Below are 18,449 nucleotides of genomic sequence, written 5' to 3'. Positions count from 1 at the left end.
CACGCGTCTGACCCCATTAACTCGGCCCCATTAACTCGTGAATATTCAATTTCGAGAATATCGAAGGACGTACCAATCGTGTTGGTGTGCCAAATGAAACTTTATAATAGCGAAAATATCCTGGAATACTCTTTGTACACTTTAATGGTCGTAACAAGAAATAATCGCAATCTATAAAGTAATTGAGAAAATTAAAAATATAGCTCCATTTTTTTTGTGGGATGGTGCAGCTATCTCAAGGATTTTTTTCCCGAAAACAAAAATTGTATCGATGGATGCGAAACGTCCGCTAGAATGCGCTGGAACTAGTAGTTTCTAGCTTCGCGCAAGGGCACCGTTTATTAAAACGGTCACCGATCTTGTTTCCTTTGCTGGGATTCGGTTTGGACACGTCACGGAAATACGGTCCGCGAGTTAGGTCACGTTTGTGTTCCAACAAGGCGGTGCTTATTCTCTGCCTCACCCGAACGTCTTGGAATACCAGGGCGCCGGCTGGCGCGCAGGTTGCACACCCCTGGGTCCCAGAGAGGACAGCCGAGACTTGTCACTTTCTCGGTGGCGAGGCGGTGACGACGATGTTTGCCGTGGCCCGCGCCGGCACTCGGCACCCCAGCGCGGGCCCGCCGACCCACATAGCAGTCGCGACTCTCGGCCAACCGTCCTCTTTCGCTCTCAGATGTTTGTCCGCGGCACGTTTGACAATGGAGTTGGAGGGGCGGAACTGGACGGGAAATGGTTATAACCTCAAACATGTTTTAAATCACGTATCTCGAACTTTTCAATCTTAATCTAAATTTTGAAAATTGAAAAAAAAAAAAAATCTCAAAGTTCTGGATGGAATTTTTAAACTCGTCGTGATATTTTTGCATTTATTATTTATTTAATGTATAAATTTAACTACCAATAATATTTGTTACATAATGAAGTAAATTTTGTTACTTTTTTAAAAAAGTTATACAGATAGTAATTTTCATTTTACACATCAAATTCTTTCGCACACGACATTCATATATTTATTTTATTTTAGTTATTTCACTTTTATAATCTCTTTAATCACCGTATTTGCGTTAGCGTTTTTGTTTTCCTACGTCATTTTTGAAATCGAATTGTTGTCTAGATACTCCTTCGAGGATACAAATTGTATAAAATAGCTCATTCCTGTACTAAAATACTAATGGGACTGCATTCAGGTCAGAGATGAGAAAAATTATAATTAAAATACTTAAGAAGTGAATGTTCACTCAAATTAAAGTAACTATAAAAAAATTAACAAAGTCTGTTATAAACACACTACGGCAGGCCTTTTCTTGACAATAGTTTTATATTCGCGCACGCGCCGTCAATCTGCTCGCTACGAAGTTGGAGCAGTCGTTCGACGTTGTCGCTTGTCGAGACTGAGACAAAGTTATTTGAAGTAGATTTGGGCCCACCCTTTATATAGTAGCTTTCATAATATATTACTATCATATCTATATTGATTATGAAAATTAATGCAGAAACTATTATCAGGTACTCGAACCAGTAAAATTTTATTAACTTTATTTTGGTAGCCACATATTTTGTGGTGTGACATACCAGAATTTTTTCATCTCCTTTTAATTTATATAGGACAAGTTTTTTTTATTAAAAAACCACATTAAGTGTTCATCGCACAGTTTAAATCACTGTTACTAAGCATTTAGTCGGCAAGTAGTTAAATTAACATGACAAACTTAATACTTTGTATTTGAACCTCCTGTCAGTTAATTTTTGCTATAGTAGTTACGGGCCCACCCAACACATGTCGCGCAAAACACGGTTTCAGTTTCCACTGTAAGAGTCGCACACATTTGTCTACCTCCATGTTCTATGGTTGCCTCGTGTCTGATCGTGATAGTTTTTGTGGCGTCGTGCAACGTCTGATCCTGCGTGCAGTGCTTTTATGTAAACACATGGAAGTGAACTACTGTAGTGGTGTTGTGCACCATTCTGTGTGCGCCTGGCCTAAAAATGGGCGCACAATTGAGAAGAAGAAAAAAAAAAACATTAACAGCAACAGTAGGTCATGCGCACAAGATTTGACCGCCATGTTTTCGACCCTACTCATTAAAAATAGCACATGGGACGGTCATGTGCACAAAAGGGAAATGAATATATTTTATTTTTGTCACGAACGCATGGCGCAACAACAAATGAGAGTAGAGTAGGAAGCCATTTAGGTAGGACTAGAGAACAATTAATATTTATCAATCATACATCAAGATATTACAATTCTCAGGTGTACTTCCTGCTATTATCTACCTATCAGTCATAGGCAAAAATTTTAAGTAAAAAAATGTGTGGTGGTCAGAGTAGTTAGTTAAAAATGTTACATAATCCTTATTTATATGTTGCAACAACTGTGCTCACAAATTGAATCAGATGTCACGTGATAATCATTTGGTAGTTAATATAGTTGCTTAATGACACTTCCACACAGATGTCGGATACGTCGCGAAAATTCATTTGATTGAAGTTGACAGAAAGATTTCAATCGTGAAACCGACTTCGCACAAGTCGCGTGCACAGTCGAGCGCGTGGCCTGCTGGGAAGCCTACAACTCACGTAGTTTCGGTTCCCTGCAAGAATTTCCGAAGATTTCCGAAGTTTTGCGTTTTGGTATTAACGCCACTTCAGCCGCTAAATCAGAAGTTTCCAATGAAAACAAGCATGTTGTGAGTGACCTAACCAAACCTAACCCTTCGATTTTTTTATTTTTTAAATTTCAATTTTTGAGAGAGATCCGAAGTTGCACGAACGTGGTAGGGAACCGAAACTACGTGAGTTGTAGGCTTCCCGTGGCCTGCTATGCACTCGCTATGCCCGCTGTGAGTGGCGCGAGCTGAGGAGCGTGTCTGTGTCTGTCCAGCAGCCAGCCGCACAGCCGCACAGCCGCACAGCAGCCGCAGCGCCATGAAGGAGTGGGCGGTGATCTCCGTGCTCGTGCTCCAGTCCGTGCACGGGATACTCTGCGGGCCCGCGCACCGCGAGGAGCACAACTCCAGTGAGTGCGACCAGACACGCCAGCGTGCTTGCCGACGGGAAGCCTAACATGTACATCAAGTCCTGTCCCTGCCCGAACACGCCCGAATACTCACCTTCGGCCAACCTCGGGTTTATTTCCTATATATTTATTTATATTTCTCTGTTTATTTTAATGTAGCTATACTAACCTAACTAACCGTCCATAATGTTTAAAATTTGTTTTAATGTAGCTAACCTAACCGACCACTTTTAATATTTGAATTCATTTTTCCTGCGCAAAAATAATACAAATCCCGAAGTTGGCCGAAGGTGAATATTCGGGCTTGTTCGGGCAGGGACAGAACTTGATGTACATCTTAGGTTTCCCGCTTGCCAACACCTCCATTCACCCCGGTCTTTGTCGGAAACACTCTCATCTTCGCAATAAGCATTAGCGGGTTGAGGACCCCGCCCAGTCATTGCTGGCGACGTTCGCTAGTTCTTCTAGCAAGGTATAACCTCTGAATTGCCGCCAACTGGTAATGATAACATTGTATGGCGGAGAAATCAAGATAAAGGTGTAATGAGAGTCCCTTGAGTGCTTTCAAGAACCTTTACCGGGAGTGTCATTCATAAAAATTATCTTGAAAAAAAACGCGTTTTAGCCATTTTCACTCGTCGAAAGGTACCGGAACCCAGAATTACTCATTCACTCTCAGCTTATTCTTAATTATTTTTCTTTTTCGTAAACAGACGCCAATCTGATACATTGAGCAGTTTTAAAATATCAATTTTTTTTTTTACTGAAGCTCTGTACATAGTATATCAGCCCTAGCAGGCGGGGTCCTTAAACCGTAAAAACAAATTTTCAGCATATTAATTGAAGAAAAAAAATTAAGTTGTATCACAAACTGTTTACAATAATTTTAAAATGCAAGTTGGCGAAGCCTTATTTCTCCTGAAGCGGTTGGCACAGAAGTGGCGCAGTCACTGAATCATCCTGGTTGTGCATCGACAACCCGCCTTGACAGCCTTATCTGCCCCGCCCAACTCTTCTCGTCTGGACCTCACCCCTTATCCAACTAGTGACTTCGCTTGCTTTAATAAGTGTTGATTGATCCCCGCATGGCTTAGCCTTAAGTGTCCATGCAGGTTTTACCTGGTCCACAGTAGTGACCTCTCCCGCGAGGTTTAACACTGCATGTTCAAGATACGCAGGCCTTAATCCTGAGACACGCCTAGGTCCTCACCCAGCCTGGACCGTCCTCCATCCACCCGTAGGTCACTTTTTTTCCCGTCCGTCAACGCCTCGCATTTAGAACGTGACCTCATCCGTCCGTCGAAACAATTATCCGAAACCAGTGCTGCCAAACAACAATCCGTGTTTTTTATTTTTCTCTCTCTCAGAGATTCATATCGATGATTGTTTGCAATTTATGTCGTGTTCCTGTGCGTGTTCGATTAAAAAATTCCTTTGAAAATTTCAATGAATTGTTTGGACGTGAGATTTAACAACCATTTGGACGAGAGAGAAAAAAACACACACACGCACCAGCTCCACAGGCCTGCATTCTTGTGACAATTGTTGACTGGTGCAACCAGAAACCGTAGACAAAATTAATCCATCGGTCCGTTGAAAGTTGTCGCTTGCCCAGCTGGGGCGACTGAAATGTTTCCCCTTGGAAGGGCAGCCCTTCAGGATTTTTCTGACAGTGGTTAGTTTGTAAAGCGACTGGAAGGGCAGCCCTTCAAGTATCTTAAAATGTGTCTATTTCCGTAATTTTATAATCCTGAATTGTTGCCCCTTGGAAGGGCAGCCCATCAGGATGTATTTAACAGTATGGTGTTTTTGAAAGGTTGTCTGGATTGTTGCCCCTTGGAAGGGCAGCCCATCAGGATTTTTCTGACAGTGGTGTTTTTGAAAGGTTGTCTGGATTGTTGCCCCTTGGATGGGCAGCCCTTCAGGATTTTTCTGCCAGTGGTTAGTTTGTAAAGTGACCTAACCTAACCTGACCTAACCTGACCTGACCTGACCACTGTCATAAAATCCTGAAGGGGCAACAATTCAGCTCCCCCGCCCAGCTGGTGACAGGAGGGTTGGGGTGGGGACTGACGGCGCACGGCGCGCAGCCCGCAGGTACCGGAGCGGAGGCTTCCCCAAGTTCCCGACGCTGGCGGACGACCTCGGCGAGCCGGCGGCGGCGTGCGGGACCCGCGCCGTGGAGCACCAGCCGCCCCGCGCCGGCGCGCCCGCCCCCAAGGTCGTGGGCGGCGTCGCGGCGCGCTACGGCGCCTACCCCTGGACCGTGAGTGCGCCCTCCCGCACTGGCTGTCCGTCAGACAGTGTGCCCCTCACGTTGTAACTGTTACAACTAATCACACATTAACTTGAAGGTAAACTAGTCTAGTTTTTACTTACAAATGTCCAATATACCGCACACATCCAACCAAGGGCGTCGCCGGGGGGGGGGTAATTGGGGGACAGTTGCCCCCCCTATAGCCCTAGAGATTCAAAAAAATGTAGCCAAATGAAAAAAAAAATTACACAACCTGCCCCCCATCCCCCAGGCCATCGGCTGGCGACGCCCTTGCATCCAACCTAACGTTCTTTTCTTCTTCCCAGAACCTTGATTAACACATCCGGAGCAATGGAAGCAACAGCCCCTTCAAATTCTGTGTCTCAACTCTGGCAAATCGTCGGGTAGCGACGGAACGTATCTACGCACGATCTTTCATAAAGCCCCAAAGGGGGAAAAATAATAATAACATCGCATAGTGTTACGTCATGCGAACGTTCATGGTCAGCTTTTGTCTCGTCAGGACCAATCCATTGGTCATCAGGGACTTCGCAAGTTCATACCATTCTCGGAGCTCCATCCCTGAAATTACAGATTCACCACCCTTGACGTCAGAGGGTTACGTGGACCAATCGGCGATCAGTGTCCGTCAGACACAATTTGGAATATTGCGATTGAGGCGTTTAGTGCTAAAAGGACATGCATGTGCCAGTTATTTATAAGTTATTTAAGTTACTTTGGCACTATGCTCCTGGGTAATTCAAATTGTGCATATTAGAATTTATTTTTGCAGTTATAAAAGTAAAATTTTTAGTAGATTAGGTATGTTTCATAAAAAAAATCTCGCAAAAATTATTATTATTTTCTGTAAGGGTAGTTTCTCTTCACGTCTAAGTGATCGTAACTTAAATGAAAGTTCGGTTGTGTTAGGTTGGTGGCATTTAAAATAATACTCTAAAAACCGCGAATATGTATGATATCTCGCATAATAGTGTTTTTTTTTAAATTCCGACTACGAACGTCGTAATTCAGGTATGTCGGAACCACGGTCATGTAGATAGGTCTGGCAACTTACCTTCATTAGTAGAGCTCGCGGATGTCTTCGAACTAACGGCGCTAGCACCTAGCAGTAGTTCAGCCCATTGTTAACATTGCGTGCAGGGCCGGCGCGTCCATACAGGCGAACCAGGAAACCGCCTAGGGCGCCAAGTAGCTGGGGGCGGCGCAGCACGACACATAACAGCTCATATAATATTTTTAACGATTATTGAAACTAGATGAAACTGGATTTTTGTAACAGTTTGGGATGTTTATATTGATATAAGTAATTATTTAAAATCCACGGTGACCTGTTTATGATTTTTAATAAGTAAAAAAGTAAAAAAAAAAACACAAGCCGGCCTACATTTGATTGTTGACAAAATCTTAGGCTTACGTGATGTATTTTGAGGCAAGGAAAATTTTTTTTGGGGTGTCAGGCCCGGGGGGGGGGGGGGTGGCATTAAGGTTTTTCGCCTAGGGCGCCAATTTACCTTGCACCGGCCCTGATTGCGTGTGATGTGCGGTGCGCAGGCGGAGATCCAGGTGTACCGCGCGGCGAGCCGCCAGCACACGCACCAGTGCGGCGGCGCGCTGATCGGGGCGCGCCTGGTGGTGACGGCGGCGCACTGCGTGCAGGGCGAGTCGCCCGACAGACTGCGCGTGGTGCTGGGCGAGCACCGCCTGGGCGCCTGGGACCCGCACGAGCAGGTCTTCAAGGTCGACAAGGTCGTCTCGCACCCCAGCTTCAGGAAAGGTACCCGCGCGCTTGCCCCCTCACGGGCATCAGTTAGGAGCATTTTTCTGGGGAAGCCTGAGATGCACATAAAGTTCTGCCATTCCCGATTACACCCGAACAATTCACCTTCGGCCAACCTCGGGTTTATTTATTCATGTTTATATTTCTCTTCTGTCTTGGTTTCATAGTTTTTTAGGGGCTGACTGGCGGCGGAGTGAGTGGTCAGTGCAACCACTCACCACCAGGGACGCTTGCGTCCCTGGTCACTAAATCCAGTACCGGACAATTAGCAAAGCGGACCACGAGTCCAAGTGCCCAACCCCCGCATGGTAGACTTTTTTCTACTCTGTCCAACACTTCATCCAGACCATCCTCTGTCTCCTGTAAATTCCTACACGTAATGCATGCCAATTTGCATCCCGCATGAATGTGCTCAGGGTTTTCCCTGTGTCTATGCAGGTTTTACCTGGGCCCACCCTATCTCTAGTTATAGTCTAGATTTAAGAGTGAGGGGAGTTAGTCATGGCGCCAATCGCTGCCATGGCTGGCCAATCCCCTCCTAGCACATGATGCATGCGACCCTCTCCCTGCATGGCTAATCCCAGCATGACTAGGCGTATAGGCTTCGGCCTGAGACGCACCTAGGTCCCTCCCTAACCCGTACCCCTCCAAAAAAACACTTAGTTTTAGTTAGGTTAGGAAAAAAAAATTATATTTCTCTGTTTATTTTAATGTAGTTATACTAACCTAACTAACCGCCCGTTGTGTTTTAAAGTGTTTTAATGTAGCTAACCTAACCGACCACTTTTAATATTTGAATTCATTTTTCCTGCGCAAAAATAAAACAAATCCCGAAGTTGGCCGAAGGTGAATTGTTCGGGTGTAATCGGGAATGGCAGAACTTTATGTGCATCTTAGGTCTCCCAGCTGGATACCAGGGATTCTAGGTTCGGATCCCTGGCGGTTAATTGTTGGAGATTTGTTATGTATCGTCTAATTTGGTCTTTGATAGGTATGGCTAAGACAATAGAAACTGTCAAATTAAACAAACTATATCATATAAAAATCAAAAGGAGAATGTTTGGCTCGTGGTGACGCCAGTTAAAAATGATAGAAACATGTAATAAGAATAATAATGTGGTTAGAGTCAATATCTGATCAGTCAAAGACTCTGGGTTTTATTTTCGTGCGGTTTTTTGTGTTTTCTTTTCACCTTCATACATAATGCGGAAAGCATATTGCATAGTATGCCCTAATAATGTATTGACGATCACCCCATGAAGACCTGGGGATATCGTTTTTTAAAACAATTCTTAAATAGATTTTTATTTCGTTTTTAACGTTTATCCGGAAGTCTGTTTGGTGGGATGGCTCACAAACGAAACACTTAAGCACATATATGCCGTTCGTACTCTGTATATGTGTGTAGAATAACTTACACAGATGTTGGAGCAATGTAGGTCGGCTACTTAGAGCTGTTGTGTAAGAACAGTAGCAATGATTAGAATTATTCGCATTTCTGCTGAATTGAGGTCAATTGAGAGAGTGTGAAACAATTTGTTGTCTATGAACAGTTGATGCATCCTTTACTGATGCAGCCTTCCTGAAACAAAAGGATACGTGACTTTAAAGGCTACAATGTATGATAAACGAGTCGTGAAAGGATTTCCAAAATATTTTGACGCTAACACGAACTGGTGTGTCATCGGCAATCATTAGTTTTCGTTTGAAAAAAATCATAAAAATTTAAATGTTTACTTGTTTTAGTTAATCGTTTGACAGTAGCACATACACATGAAAGGGTATGGACAAAAGTTGTTTGGCTAAACAACGGACTATCGTTATTTTTTACTAAAATATACCTCCACAAAACTTTCAAAAGACCACAAGGATCATTAAAAGGAATTAAGCGACCAGTTATTTCACGAAAGACTGCATAGGTAATACTATAAGGATCCTGGTTGATTTTCGGGAGGCTAATATAATTTAAGATGTACTCTTCACGTATCCTTTAGGCTAAGGTGTCATTTAAGAAGGTATTCTCAAACATTCATTGTTTTGCTGAAGAGCTTTACGGTGTGGTCAGTGGCGGACGCAAGTTGGTGGTTAGGGTGAGATATAAACCAAACCCCTCCCCCCCCCCCTGAAGTCACGAAAAAAAAGCGAGATATCGGTAATTTTGGGATATGCAAGATGAACTGATGCAACACCTGGAATCACAAACCACAAAGGGAGTGAAGCATGTTGAGGATGATAACGTAACTGTTGTTGACGTAAATGTTTTTGAAAACAAAAATAAAATTACTATACACATAGGCCTATGTATGTTCCTCGGAGGCATATGACACTCGACCAATTTTGGGCAAAATGTACTTTTAACCATAAACTAAACCACCGTTTGACGTTCTTCCAAGTGGCGTACAACAAAAAGATTATCCATATGGAAAAAAAAAATTCACATATTATGGAGAGAAAATGGTCGAGTAAATGAGTGAGGTGCTATTTAAAACTCTTTTAAAGTGTAAATATCCCAGGCTTTCGCGGCCATCGTCTGAAGTGGCTTGGCTTCTGTGTTGTAGCCGCGTCCTTGGCGAATATATATCACCGACGGTTTCGGTTTGACGTTGCAGTCGCCATCATTAGGGAGCAGTTACCAACAGCCTTCCTGATGATGGCGAGGCTGAAACGTTGACCCAAAAGTCGGTGTAATCTTCGCCTTCGAAGCGGCTACAACCCAACTGCTCTCGTGTGAGCAGTGTGAGGTAGTGTGAGGTAGTGTGAGGTAGCGTGAGGTAGCGTGAGGTAGCGTGAGGTAGCGTGAGGTAGCGTGAGGTAGCGTGAGGTAGCGTGAGGTAGCGTGAGGTAGCGTGTGGTAGCGTGAGGTAGCGTGAGGTAGCGTGAGGTAGCGTGAGGTAGCGTGAGGTAGCGTGAGGTAGCGTGAGGTAGCGTGAGGTAGCGTGAGGTAGCGTGAGGTAGCGTGAGGTAGCGTGAGGTAGCGTGAGGTAGCGTGAGGTAGCGTGAGGTAGCGTGAGGTAGCGTGAGGTAGCGTGAGGTAGCGTGAGGTAGCGTGACGTAGCGTGACGTAGCGTGAGGTAGCGTGAGGTAGCGTTAGGTAGCGTGAGGTAGCGTGAGGTAGCGTGAGGTAGCGTGAGGTAGCGTGAGGTAGCGTGAGGTAGCGTGAGGTAGCGTGACGTAGCGTGAGGTAGCGTGAGGTAGCGTGAGGTAGCGTGAGGTAGCGTGAGGTAGCGTGAGGTATCGTGAGGTAGCGTGAGGTAGCGTGAGGTAGTGTGACGTAGTGTGAGGTAGCGTGACGTAGCGTGAGGTAGCGTGAGGTAGCGTGAGGTAGCGTGAGGTAGCGTGAGGTAGCGTGAGGTAGCGTGAGGTAGCGTGAGGTAGCGTGAGGTAGCGTGAGGTAGCGTGAGGTAGCGTGAGGTAGCGTGAGGTAGCGTGAGGTAGTGTGAGGTAGTGTGAGGTAGTGTGAGGTAGTGTGAGGTAGCGTGAGGTAGCGTGAGGTAGTGTGAGGTAGTGTGAGGTAGCGTGAGGTAGCGTGAGGTAGTGTGAGGTAGCGTGAGGTAGCGTGATGTAGTGTGAGGTAGCGTGAGGTAGCGTGAGGTAGCGTGAGGTAGCGTGAGGTAGCGTGAGGTAGCGTGAGGTAGTGTGAGGTAGCGTGAGGTAGTGTGACGTAGTGTGAGGTAGTGTGAGGTAGTGTGAGGTAGTGTGAGGTAGCGTGAGGTAGTGTGACGTAGTGTGAGGTAGACGGTGAGGGAGCTGTGGCGTGTCGACAGCGGGCACGTACAGCCACGACATCGCCGTGGCACGGCTGAAGGCTGCCGGCGGCCGCGGCGCGCAGTTCGGGCCCAAGGTGCGCCCCATCTGCCTGCCGGAGCGAGGCGCCGCGGGCCCGGACGGCATGTGGTGCGTCGTCACCGGCTGGGGCGCGCAGAACCGTGAGTGCTGCCTCCGCCCCCACACACTCTAGTGTATTGTTTCTATCTGTTTGGCGTGACAAAGTCTAATAAATCGATGAACTCCGGCTGCACGCACGAAAAAGTGTCCCGTTACGCACATTGTCCCGTTACGCTGTGTCCCGTTACGCTCATTGTACGCTTGCGCCGCATCTATCTCTCTTACACTCCATTGGAACAACCATCGATTTGACTTTTTCGAGGCACATTAAACTTGAAACACTCCCGTTCGTTTCCTACTTTTCCTATCACCGTCCCATCCTTAACAGAATAACACAGATTGGAAGAAGTTAAATAGCAACATTGTATAAAAGTCTCTTCGTTAAAGTAATAAACATATTTGAATTAATGAGTGCAAATAAAAGTAAATTTATCAATTAAATTGAAAATTTCATTTCACTCCTTCTTTGTATCCATACAAAATAATGATAATTCAATAACTATGATTCAATTTTATTCATAGAAGTATGCAATCATTTCATCAATGTTTTGTTATGACGTTGTCACGTTAAAATATCGTCCGTAAACCGACTTTACAGACAACCAATTTTTTTTATCTTACTGTATATTTATTGCACCTGTGAAAGTATTAAATGGTTTCGCTTATTTTGAAATTCGATTAGTAAAATATTTATGAATAATTTGATGTTTGACTTGAAGTTCGATTCGAATTAAAAAAAAAAAAAAAAAAAAAAAAAACAGGAGTGGTTAGGTGCGTTATGTAAAATAAATTCTATATGTTTTTTGCACGTCAAGTTGATATGTGAATGCATAGAAAGCACAGAATTTCGTGGAAGGAAATTGTTGGGAAATAATAATACCACGGTACACACGATCACAGTGTGGGCTGACAACGACGAGACAGTTGTAACAAGAACAGAAACCTTGGACAACACTGCTACAAACAAACGAACCCGGCAATGTTACAAAACAAATATTATGGACACCACAGCCTACTGTTTTGTCTGCGCCGTGAATGTTTTCCCCGACACATACCTTCCATGGGATTTCTATGCATTCAACAATGACACCATCTGATGTAGGCTTGTTTCTACTGTATGTTTTGTGTATTCATCTTTCCTGCCCATACTTGTGGTCTCACTATAGCATACATAAAATAATTGTTCTGTATTGTACGAATCATTCAGAGAGAAAAAAAAGGCGAGGGAGTCTTTCAGTGATGTGTGACATCTAACGTCGGCAACGAGTCTTCAAGGCTTGTAACTCGTGTGAGCGACGTAAACAAGTTGTGCTCATAAGAGCAAACAATGTAATCAAATGTTCCACCCTGTGACTTGTGGAGGGTCATGGAAAAAGCAAGCAGTGATGATTCGATTATTGTTGAGATAGATGAAGACTTTTCGACAACCCAGTCCCTGGAAATATTTTAATACAGCACTTATAAAATTATTGAATGCATTGTTAAAAAAAAAGGTTTTTGTAACGTATTGTAAAAGCAACATGGCAATGCATGACGCTGTTCAAGACTGCTGTTAGCAGAACTAACGATAAACAGCTGTGTCTTCTCTGTCTCTCTATTTCTCCCTCTTTTTTCATTCGTCGTGGAAATGTTTGCGCTTGCTGACGCGCTGCAGTACAGGCGCCAGCTGTAGACCGCACTGAAAGCTTCTCCCTGCTTCCTGTTACACATTTCCGTCGCAGTCGCTAAATGACTCCCACCAGATGCCGTTATGCCGAGAGCTAAGATGATGCACATCAAGACTGTTCAGTATGTCTGGAAGGCTAGAGAGAGAGAGAGACAGATTGTTCCGACCTACGGCCGGAATTCTCACGGTCCCCTCCCACATGTGGGCCCTATCAGGGTAGGGTGGGAGAAAATTTGAATTCGTTTATACATTCCAGAGCAATAAATTTAAACAGGACTGCTAGGGATCACTCCCTCTTGTTTGATAGGGAAGGTATTAGAGCTTCGGCAATGACCAGAGACCAGGGCCTTCAACCCAGCATAGTAACCGCCTCAGCCCCTTCACCGCACTCAGATAACCAGACAGTTGGCTGTGTCCTGAGCCCTAAGACTTCATGAGCACTGCTGGCGCCTACCCCGATCTCCCACAACACACTGGGACCCCTCAAAACACCCAGTGAACCCGTGGTCCGGTGGAGGCCTATCCAACCTCTGCTAGCTGTCCAGGCTAGTACCGGAGCTGTGTCGTTGCTCACAAAGTCGACTCCGCTAGAGAGAGACACTGTTTTCCGGCCCGAAGGTCGGCTCACCCGCCACCTCCCCTCCTATGTCTGCGCCCTCTCAGGGTAGAACAGGAGTCGTCTTACAGATATATTTAATCCAGAGCCCAACATCTGAACTAGACTTGGAAACAGGTCCACTCCACTCTATCCGACTAGGGGACCGCCAACTGCCTACGGCAAGTCAGTGGACAGAGTTTCACAGGAAGTTAGCCTTAGGTTTACGCCACCCGGCAGACACAACCCCAACCAGTACGTACTGACTTCGGAAACTGGTGACCACCAAGGTCTGCCACCAGACAGGCTTCAACCAACAAACTGTGTCACCGAACTGGGAACGCTAGAGAGAGAGAGAGAGAGAGAGAGTGATAGAGAGGTGTTGTGTTTGAGCCGGGAGAGGGGTGGAGGTGTTGTGTTTGAGCCGGGAGAGGGGTGGAGGTGTCTTGTGTGAGCCGGGAGAGGGGTGGAGGTGTTGTGTTTGAGCCGGGAGAGGGGTGGAGGTGTCGTGTGTGAGCCGGGAGAGGGGTGGAGGTGTTGTGTTTGAGCCGGGAGTGGGGTGGAGGTGTCTTGTGTGAGCCGGGAGAGGGGTGGAGGTGTTGTGTTTGAGCCGGGAGAGGGGTGGAGGTGTCGTGTGTGAGCCGGGAGAGGGGTGGAGGTGTTGTGTTTGAGCCGGGAGAGGGGTGGAGGTGTCGTGTGTGAGCCGGGAGAGGGGTTGAGATGTTGTGTTTGAGCCGGGAGAGGGGTTCAGGTGTTGTGTTTGAGCCGGGAGAGGGGTTGAGATGTTGTGTTTGAGCCGGGAGAGGGGTGGAGGTGTCGTGTTTGAGCCGGAAGAGGGGAAGAAGGGCGCTGACTGGCTCGATGCCCGGCAGCCGAGGACGTGCAGACGCAGTCGGAGGAGCTGCACGCGGCGGCGGTGTCGCTGCTGAACCTGGACGTGTGCCGCGACGACGCCGTGTACGGCGGCCGCCGCCAGAGCATCCTGGACAGCATGCTGTGCGCCGGCGTGCTGGAGGGCGGCGTGGACGCGTGCGGCGGCGACTCGGGCGGCCCGCTCGCCTGCGAGATGCGCGGTGCGTGCGCGCTCACTGCACGTACCAATATGGCGGCCGTTTGTTTACACCTACCTGTATTGTCAACCTTTATCATTTCTACTATGAAGATTCGGTTTGATCTTTAAAACATATTAACCAGTGATATTTTTGGATCTAATTGTTTTCCGAACAACTAACTACAGCAGACTAGAGCAGCTGACACGAATATAAACACACGTCCGCCATATTGGTATGTGAAAATCAGAACAAAATGGAGGGGGGGGGGACGGCTTCACATCTGACAGCTAATGCTCCATCTGTATAATTTCTTAATCTCTGCACACCACAGTCTAAAGCTGGGTGAAAAATAGAAAATAATAACAGTAATAGTAAGTCGTGAGCACAAGATTTAACCACCATGTTTTCGAACCTACTTATTCACAAGAGCTCATAGGACGTTCGTGTGCATAGACGGAAAATTAATATAATTTGTTTCTGTTACGGACACGTGGCACAACAACCAATGAGAAAAGCCGTAGGAAGCCGTTTTGGCGGGCTAGAGAACAGTTTATAGTTATATTGTGGCATGAAATTGTGAGATATTACAATGCTCAGTAGAAGTTCCTGCTTTAACAATTAATTACTACTATCTATACATGCTAATATTATAAAGCTGAAGAGTTTGTTCGTTTGTTTTTTATAACGCGCTTATCTCAGGAACCACTGGTCCGATTTGAAAAATTCTTTCAGTGTTGGATACTATATTTATCGAGGAAGGCTATAGGCTATATTATATTATCAATAACATTAGGGATCCTTACTAAAAGTCCAATTTAGAATCAAATGCGTTGTAGGGGGTTAGATACAACATGCAGTACACGTACGAAGTGTGTGTTAACAATGCCGCAGGCGCTAGAAGTTTATTTCCTATTGCCTATTAACATTGTTGCCACGCACTAGATGCCTTATCATTCTTTATTTTCCCATACAAGTAAAAAACACCCGTGTGATATTACAACGAAGCAATCAGTACCCTCATAAGAGTTCAATTAGTATTTAAATACTTTTTATCACTTTAAATAGCAAACCTAAACTATTGTTTTTTTCCTCTCTCTGTGTTTAATTTGCTTTTTATTGCCCTTTTTTCACGTATATATATTTTACAGACTCGAAACTTCACAGTAATGTTCCTTATGTTACGCAGGATGACATTTTCCGAAAATTAGATCCCATGGGTGGTTAAAACCAGGCAACAGTGGGTACTTTGTCTGCATGAGAACAGGATTTGGCATTGTTCATGCCTTCTGCGTCTCCATGGCAACGGGCATCGCGCGGCAGTGGCGTACCCACAAGGAGGGGCATGTATAATGAGCGGCGCAAGAGTGATCTGCCTGTAGACTGCCGTAGCGAAGTACGGGTACATCAGTTGTACGTTGCGTGCACGAGTTGGGAAACCATCGGTGCTATTCATTTTCTCTCCGGTACATTATACAGCATTGTAATAAATTTTCACTGAATTTTTTTATTTACCATTATTGTAAATGGGAGATATGGCTTAATTTTTTTTCATTAGTATAGCCGTGCGAAGCCGGGTCGGGCAGCTAATTACTTATAAACCACTAACAAAAATTGAAATAAAACAATCCCTTTCGGCACAGCCTACATGCGTAGGTATTTTGTATTGAAATATTATGGTAACTTCTATAAACACCTGGAACCTTTTAAGAACTTAATGTAGCCTACATGACATCCTATATGTTCGTCAATATTCAAAAATGTTCGATTTAAAATTTTCTCATATTCCATTCAGCGAAAATATTTTGAATGTTTTTAACTTAATGCATCCAGCATTGAATGTCTTAACGTATTTTATATTGTGCCTACCAAGGTAGTTATGCAATCACATTTAATCTTCAAACACTTCATACCTTGCACTAATACGTGGTCATATAATCTTTTTTTGGACAAAGGTTTAAGGACACATTAAGATGTTTATTAATAAATTCCGATGAAATTGATACTAAGAAATTTTATTTCTTTTGAAATTTAAAACCCTGTTTTGACGGTAATACGTAGTTCGTTTCATCAAAAATTGTTTCAGCCAAAAAGGTTTTAGATAAAGTTTAGGTGTTTTACAATAAATTATAATGGATTCGATAGTACATATTGTTGCGATTTAATAATAATGTGGGGTGAGAACTGGGTTCGTAAGCCCAATTAAGTAAGGGATAGCCCAATTAAGTTTTATTACACAGTTTTATTTTTTACTAATATTTACATCATTAATAAATAATCTTACGTAAAAATGCCTAATTAACAACTACTCGCACTTAAAAGAAAAGTTTATTCCCAAGTCACTCGTGTATGTCAAGTTCCACAGTCCGCACTTCTCACTGGGCCGAACTCACCGCGCAACTCTGTCGCTGATCTCTCGCCGAACTCCGTCCGTTATATCACAAATTTTTTGTTAGGTCCAGGATCTTTCGACGTACCAAATAATTGAAACAAAAAGTGTTCATTTACAACATTATCAATGCATACTGGATCATGCCATCAGGATCAAGGGATAAACTTAGATACGTGATACGGAACTTTTACCTTCTCGTCAATAGCGAGTTCAGTAGAGACAGCAAACGCACAAATACTCAGAACAGGGATTTTGTTGAGGGGATTGGCCGTGGACTGTAGAGAGAAACAGCCCAGCATTTTTCCTGGAGTGATTTAATAGGAAATCGTGAAATTGAAGTAATTATTCGAACCCTGGTCTTCTGGAACGAGAGTCAGTGTCCAAATTCTGCGTCACCTCGCTCCGTATTGAGGCTGAATAATTGATTGAGTCAGTGCGAAGGAACTCGCAGAAACGTCGATATGAATGCACGTATTGACAGGAGCACACATGACCCAGGGGAGTTCAAAATCACTGGAAATCAGTATAAATCTCTGCAACACCATTGGGCTTCTATCAGAAAAAAGGGAAGGTTTTAAGAATTAATTATAATTTGAAGACAAAATCATTTGACTTAAACGAATATTTAATTTTCGATTGAAGTTTCCTTTCACGCAAGCTATTTTATATTTTTAATTTGTTTAGCAATAATTTTATTTTTCTTTCCAGGGAAGTTTATGCTGATGGGGCTGGTCTCCTGGGGGGATGGCTGTGCCAAGAAGAACCGTCCAGGAGTGTACACGAGGATATCCTACTACGTAGACTGGATAAACGAAGTCAGCAAACAGCTGGCAAACTGAATGCAGTGGATACAGTGCTGCGAATGTAGTCAGTGACAACCAAGACTTGGCTGATGTGATATGTTCCCTCCGAAAATTATTTCTAGTCTTAAATTTGTGCCAATGTGACTGTGTAGCACGTAGGTATTTTCGCAATAATCTACATGCACTACTAATCAAAATACAACATATAGTATGACATGTAAATATCTAATCTGCACATTTATAACATGCAAGTCAAATTGTTTTACACTACCGAGTTTTTTTAAATAATATTTACGGTGTGACTGTTGCTGTGAGAATTTAAGTGATTCAATTATTTGTTTCGTACTGACCCAAAAATATTTATTTTTATGTCTTAATTGTATATTTAGGTATATATACTTCTCTAATCAGCGAATTTTAAATAGCTGATAGCACAAATAAGTTACCTATGGGAGTTATACAGTACATGCAAAATTACCTATTTGTACTGTGTTATGTAAGATAAAATATACCAAAGATATAATACTGCAGTTGTAAAATTAAAAAAAATATATGTATATATGCTGTGACTTCAATATGTATAGTGCACTACAGTTTACTGTATCTCATATATGTATATTGCGTTATGTAAAATAAACTTTTTACGTAAAATACTCATTTTGAATCCTTTTAAATAGTTTACTTTCAAAGAGAAAAACTAAGAGGCAAGTGAAAAAAAAACTGTTTTTGCCAGGTACAATAAAATTTGCAAATACTGGATATTAGAGAGCTTTGCATGCCTACTGACTGGAGAAAGAACTTAAGTTCATTATATTAAAATATAACATGTTTGCTCATGGCCACAAGTATTGGCATTATGTCACTGTTTGGTGCCAAAGTAATATGGAGTGTATTTTTTTTAGGTGCTCTCTCTCTCTCTCTCTCTCTCTCTCTCTCTCTCTCTCTCTCTATATATATATATATATATATGGAGAGATGGATA

General features: G+C 43.8%; 1 protein-coding gene across 2 annotated transcripts in view; it reads left to right on the top strand.

The window, feature by feature from the left end:
* The window catches only part of LOC134534436 (urokinase-type plasminogen activator-like), a 46,633-nt gene extending 28,602 nt beyond the window's left edge, over positions 1 to 18,031 (top strand). The window contains exons 2-7 of one of the 2 annotated variants that reach the window (XM_063372903.1): positions 2,891 to 3,022; positions 5,113 to 5,288; positions 6,852 to 7,074; positions 10,842 to 11,003; positions 14,096 to 14,296; positions 17,373 to 18,031. In XM_063372903.1, coding sequence (XP_063228973.1) covers positions 2,891 to 3,022; positions 5,113 to 5,288; positions 6,852 to 7,074; positions 10,842 to 11,003; positions 14,096 to 14,296; positions 17,373 to 17,503 — 1,025 coding nt within the window. In that variant the 3' untranslated portion in view covers positions 17,504 to 18,031. Of the gene's footprint in view, positions 1 to 2,887; positions 3,023 to 5,112; positions 5,289 to 6,851; positions 7,075 to 10,841; positions 11,004 to 14,095; positions 14,297 to 17,372 lie in introns of both variants that reach the window. The other variant, XM_063372902.1, reaches the window with a different exon arrangement.
* The last annotated feature ends 418 nt before the right edge of the window (positions 18,032 to 18,449 follow it).

This window comes from Bacillus rossius, chromosome 7 (genome assembly GCF_032445375.1).
Source record: "Bacillus rossius redtenbacheri isolate Brsri chromosome 7, Brsri_v3, whole genome shotgun sequence".
Taxonomy (NCBI): Eukaryota; Metazoa; Arthropoda; class Insecta; order Phasmatodea; family Bacillidae; genus Bacillus; species Bacillus rossius.
The sequence above is the reverse complement of the archived record's forward strand: the minus strand, read 5'-3'. Positions and strand labels throughout refer to the sequence as shown.